At 45.1% G+C, this 2,064-nt stretch overlaps 1 protein-coding gene across 1 annotated transcript; it reads left to right on the top strand.

Moving 5' to 3' along the window:
* Positions 1 to 393: 393 nt before the first annotated feature.
* LOC136797162 (uncharacterized) lies at positions 394 to 1,524 on the top strand. Its single transcript, XM_067052978.1, has one exon. The coding sequence runs from the start codon at positions 394 to 396 to the stop codon at positions 1,522 to 1,524; it is 1,131 nt and encodes a 376-aa protein (XP_066909079.1).
* Positions 1,525 to 2,064: the final 540 nt, after the last annotated feature.

The raw sequence follows: 2,064 nt of genomic DNA, 5'->3' as shown, positions 1-2,064 counted from the left end.
GCCCATCACAGCGGTAAAGTCCATCCGGAAAGCCTATGGCGGTACGCAAACGGCGGTTATTTCACTTCCAGTTCTGCAGGCAAGGAAGATCATAGTTCATGGAAAGGTCCGAGTAGGGCTGGTTGTAAGCCGTACGCGAGAAAGACTCAAAGTTCTAAAGTGTTTCCGTTGCTGGGAGTACGGACACATAGCCCGAAATTGTGTTGGAAAGGATAGGACCTGCCTATTTCGAAACTGTGGTAAAGCAGGTCACAAAGCTAGTGATTGTAACCAAAAACCTCAATGCGCATTATGTGCGGGAAAAGAAGATGCCGACCACCCCAGTGGAAGTAGTAAGTGTCCAGCTTTCCGTACAGCACTGAAAACCATGACGCAAATCCAACAACATCGCAGATGAGTATACTTCAACTGAATCTGAACCATTGTGAAGCTGCACAAGATCTCCTTTATCAAACAGTACGGGAACAGCACATCAACGTCGCTATACTCTGCGAACAATATAAAAACCTAGGTGGAAACTCGTGGGTATCCGATGTAAGTGGTAAAGCTGCTGTGTGGGCCTGTAATTCCCAAGCTATTCAAGAAGTGAATACTACATTGCACTCTGGCTTTGTATGGGTGAAGATCGATGACATGTACATCTTTAGCTGCTACGCCTATCCCAGCATCACAATAGAAGACTTTGCGAATTTTTTGGATCGCATTGTCTTAGAGGCTAGTTGCCATAAGCCAGCTATAATAGCAGGTGATTTCAATGCATGGGCAACTGAATGGGGAAGTAGGTTAACAAATCGACGTGGTGAAGTTCTCCTCGAAGCTTTCGCACAAATGAGTGATATGATCCTAATGAACACCGGAACAAACCCGGCGTTCACAAGAGCTGGAAGATCATCCATTATCGATTTGACGTTTGTGAGTGGTGGCCTGCACCGGATCGCAACTTGGAAGGTTTGTGGAATTTATACAAACAGTGATCACCAGGCTATATTGATCACACTGGATACGTCTACAAGAAAGAACAGTTCTCGATGGAGAACCAACAGCTGGAACACGAAGATATTCGATGGCGCCGCGTTCACTTTAATGCTAGAGGACGAGTGTGAATTAAGAGGGTCAGCCGAGGAAAAGGCGGGTACACTAACCTCTTTTATATCTGGAGCTTGTTATGCAGCTATGACCCGTTCAAGGCCTAGAAAACATCATTCCTCAGTGTACTGGTGGACGGATACTATTGCGGATCTTCGCCGGTGTTGCAACCAAGCAAGAAGACGTTACCAGCGAGCGAGACGTCTACCGGAGTTTTCAGTGCTTCAAGAAGAGTTCAAGAGTGCTAGAAGGAACCTCCGACAAGCCATTAAAGAAAGCAAACAACAGTGCTGGAGAGAACTCTGTGATGCAGACCCATGGAGTGGACCTTACAAAATAGCGCTTAAGAAACTTTGTAAAGGCACGATGCAGCTCCCCACGAGATCGAATGTTCGGATTTCGTGGAATTCGGATTTCGTAAAGAGCGATCCACGATAGATGCTGATAGACGTCTCGCTCGCTGGTAACGTCTTCTTGCTTGGTTGCAACACCGGCGAAGATCGTTAATAGGATTGGTAGTTGAGATGTAGCAATTGCAATTGCAGGAGCAAGGTGGAGGAGAGGTGCTAAGTGTTAAGCAGCAATCATCACGCTAGACGTTAAGAATGCCTTTAACATTGCAAGATGGACCTCTATAATAGATGCCCTACGGACTATGGCGGTGCCAGAGCCTATCTTGTGAGAGTTCTCACAGACTACGTCAAAGATAGAGTTCTGTTTTATTTTTCAGATATTGGCCAAAGGAGATACAAGATGACTGGTGGTGTCCCACAGGGCTTGGTATTAGGGCCTCTTCTGTGGAACGTCATGTACGATGCAATCTTTAAATTGACATTGTCGGAGGGAGCCACAGTTGTTGGATTCGCAGATGACGTTGCAGTTGTATAGGGTGTTTTTTTGAGCCCGATAGAACTTGAAATTGTAAAAAATAACACAAAAAATTAAATTGTAATTAAAAATTTTTTTTTTATTCGAAAG

Source organism: Halyomorpha halys, unplaced genomic scaffold (assembly GCF_000696795.3).
Source record: "Halyomorpha halys isolate HHAL.00 unplaced genomic scaffold, Hhal_1.1 Scaffold1893.1, whole genome shotgun sequence".
Taxonomy (NCBI): Eukaryota; Metazoa; Arthropoda; class Insecta; order Hemiptera; family Pentatomidae; genus Halyomorpha; species Halyomorpha halys.
The sequence above is the reverse complement of the archived record's forward strand: the minus strand, read 5'-3'. Positions and strand labels throughout refer to the sequence as shown.

What these genes read in the sequence shown, in the direction of transcription:
- LOC136797162 (XM_067052978.1), top strand. Translation starts at nt 394, where the DNA reads ATGAGTATACTTCAACTGAATCTGAACCATTGTGAAGCTGCACAAGAT.